Below are 2,989 nucleotides of genomic sequence, written 5' to 3'. Positions count from 1 at the left end.
GAGAGAGAGAGAGATAAGGGTAGAATAGGAAAAAAATGGAAGAAAAAAATGACAAACAAAAATTAAAGATGTGTATCTAGATATTAAGAATGTGTGAATAAAATTACTCATATAATAATACTACTGACATAAAACATTTGCTCTGGCCTAAAGATAATAATTAATTATGTAACCAAAAATAATAATAATTAATTAAACACCCAGTCCGCCCAGACGCTAGTAGGGCATAAGGATAGGCTTTCCTTGTTTTAGAACAGTGGGGTCATATAGAAAACTCCATTTCTAAACCACAGAAGGTGGTTACAAGCCGGAATAGAATTTCCTTTTGCTTTTAAGCAGCAGCCAATTCCCAGCACCTTTGGCAATTTTCATAAATATAGTCACTTTCAACGACTGAGATTCATCCATCCCAGTAAAGATCCATTCATAGTCAAAATGAGTTGATAAATGGTTGCATTTTTATAAAGGCTTCTGGCCGACCTACCACACAACGATGACACATTTAAAGCCTTTTAGCCATTCTGATATCAGAAACACGTATTGACACTAGACAACCTAGATCCATTATTGAGAGCCTGACCAGATTCAATTCTCAATCACACAACACTTGCTTCAAGAATAAATATAGGGACAAGAGGAAATGCTAGCTTTCCCCACCAAAACCCCAACTTGATATTTGTTTCCTCATCAAGCTATAAAAACCACTAGTTATTTCAGTTCAGGCCCACTAAGGCACCAACAATGAACAGAGCACCTGTTATTTTCAGTTAGTTATATCAGCAGCTAGCCAGCTACTAACAAACACAGCCAGTCCAAACAAGGAGATGAATCCAAGAGGTATTAGGACAAAACAACAAGAACATGAGGACATAACATAACATTATCTTGAGGGTCTGTACAACAAACTAGAGGAACAAATTCAGTCACCTAATTTACCTTGTCAATCTTGGGGTAGATTTTATCTCGAACCCATATGCTCTAAATTATAAACCAATTCCACAAAATACAACACTCTCAAGCAACACTGATGATGTTGTTGTCCCCTTTGCTGAAGCTTGACATTGCTTGGAAAGGCAAACGCCTTGATGATGATTCCATTGAGTTCATTGACAAAGAGAGGTTGAGAGCCAGTGGCGATGTGTCAGCTGTTGCATTCAGGTTTAGATCGCATGATTCTGTAGGATGAGGGGCCGAATGCACAACTGGAAGGACAAGCTTAGAGGAAGGACCCCCTGGATTTCCTTGTCCAAGCGTTGGATTTCCTGTTGGATTCATAGTGGGAACTTGTACAACAGCTGGACCTACGTTCATTGCAAAAATTGGCATCATCGAAAATCCATTAGGATTGCAAGATTCGGTTGGTGGAGGTGGTGGCAACTGTTGTGAGTGAGATGTGTTATCTTGATATTGTACTTGCTCTTCTTCCATTGCAATTACGGGGACCTAACAAACACAAAATTTGGTTCTGACGATAAGCTTCACTTCACAATCAAAATAATAACACCACCAGGATTTACAGATCAACGATCCAACTTTGTTCAGGCAAATAAGAAACAATAACCATTAAACCACATAGTAATTGACCACATCACCAGGTAAATAATCTGATCTAAATTCATAGAAACAGCTATGGATCAAGATTTTTCACATATCAATCTCGCTAAACAACTAGTTTCAAAACAGAATAACAGTCCAAAGCTCCAGATATAACATTAAATAGGATTGAGAGATTGGATTTGTTACCGAATCGGTGGTGATATCAAAGAGGCTAGATCTGCGGCGACGGCGATTGTGGTTGCTCCGGCGGAGAAAGTATTTCTGAGCATGGCTAGCAACCTGAGTCGGCGTGCGAGTCTTGACATAGTTCCTTGAGATCCCTCTCCAATCTCCTTTGCCTACTTTCTGCAATCCAAGCAGGAACAGCTTGTGCTCCTCCTCCGTCCACGGCACTCCTGATCAACCACCGCCACGTCATCAATAAAATTTCAACAATCCGATCATCGATTCGATAAACAACAACCACATGCAAATCAAACTCAAAATTCAAAGCGACAGACTAATTGATCGGAGATCATTTAGATCAGAGAAAAACAAACTGACCTCGCTTGCGTTCGCGGTTCCCGCCAGAATTGTGAACGACGTCGTTCTCGGAGGCGTAACCGGCGACGGCGTCGTCCTTGCCGGCGCCGGAGCTGCTGTTGTTGTTGGAGGCCTCGGTAGGCTGCTCGTACTGGGAGAGATTGTTGAGACTGACGCTCTTCCTCATGGAGTCAACCACGACGCGGACGCCGAAGAGCATGAACTCTTTGGACGCGCCGGCGGGATCGACGGTGGAGCAGGTGCCGGAGGATGACATCTTCGGCGGCGATGGATCTGAAGCCGTACGATTTTGGGAGAAAACAAAGAAGAGCTGAAATGATAGAGAGAAGATTAGGCTTTGGGGTATATATATATATGGAGACTGCGAAGACAAAAATGGACTGGCATCTAGAATACCTTAAATTTCACCCTTAACCCCAAAAAAGGACAAAAGTAATTTAAAATTGACTTACAGGGATTAAAAAAGTAAAAGGGTAAAAAAAAAGGGAAGCGCGGCAGAGGCGGTAGCATGTGGATTGTGGATGAAGCGGTGTAAAGGTATGGGGTGCGTTTGACACGTGGGATATAATAGTCATCTGTGTACCTTTTCGTGTTTTATGCTGTCTGGTTTGGTTTATCATATCTTCTCTGGTAAGTAAATAGGAGATCTTGGATCATGGGATCGAGTATGATCCGTCCATGGAAAAGGAAGTTATACACATGGTATCATAGTCACTTCCAATTACGAGCAGAAAAGTTTCATGATTTTGCTTGGATTTGCTAATACAAACTGATTCGGGATATTGCAGACGGATAACGAAATACAAAATAAGTATATTCTCATATATTCGGTGATTTTTCATAAGTTGATTGTTAAAATTAAGAAAAAGACTATCAATATGATGATAAT

The 2,989-nt window shown here is 40.9% G+C and overlaps 1 protein-coding gene across 1 annotated transcript; it reads right to left on the bottom strand.

Moving 5' to 3' along the window:
* Positions 1–670: 670 nt before the first annotated feature.
* Positions 671–2,416, bottom strand: LOC101303806 (transcription factor MYB1R1-like). Its single transcript, XM_004299551.1, has 3 exons — positions 2,101–2,416; positions 1,744–1,952; positions 671–1,443 (listed from the first exon to the last, which is right to left on the bottom strand). Exons 1-3 carry the CDS (start codon positions 2,354–2,356, stop codon positions 1,015–1,017), a joined length of 894 nt encoding a protein of 297 aa, XP_004299599.1. The 5' UTR covers positions 2,357–2,416; the 3' UTR covers positions 671–1,014.
* Between the last annotated feature and the right edge of the window lie 573 nt (positions 2,417–2,989).

Source organism: Fragaria vesca, linkage group LG5 (assembly GCF_000184155.1).
Source record: "Fragaria vesca subsp. vesca linkage group LG5, FraVesHawaii_1.0, whole genome shotgun sequence".
Lineage (NCBI taxonomy): Eukaryota > Viridiplantae > Streptophyta > Magnoliopsida > Rosales > Rosaceae > Fragaria > Fragaria vesca.
This window is presented reverse-complemented; position numbering and strand designations above follow the sequence as displayed.

Coding starts and splice junctions, on each gene's coding strand:
- LOC101303806 (XM_004299551.1), bottom strand. CDS start 2,356: ATGTCATCCTCCGGCACCTGCTCCACCGTCGATCCCGCCGGCGCGTCC. Junction 1,953..2,100: donor GAACCGCGAACGCAAGCGAG/GTCAGTTTGTTT, acceptor GTGGTTGATCAG/GAGTGCCGTGGACGGAGGAG. Junction 1,444..1,743: donor TTGATATCACCACCGATTCG/GTAACAAATCCA, acceptor TGTGTTTGTTAG/GTCCCCGTAATTGCAATGGA.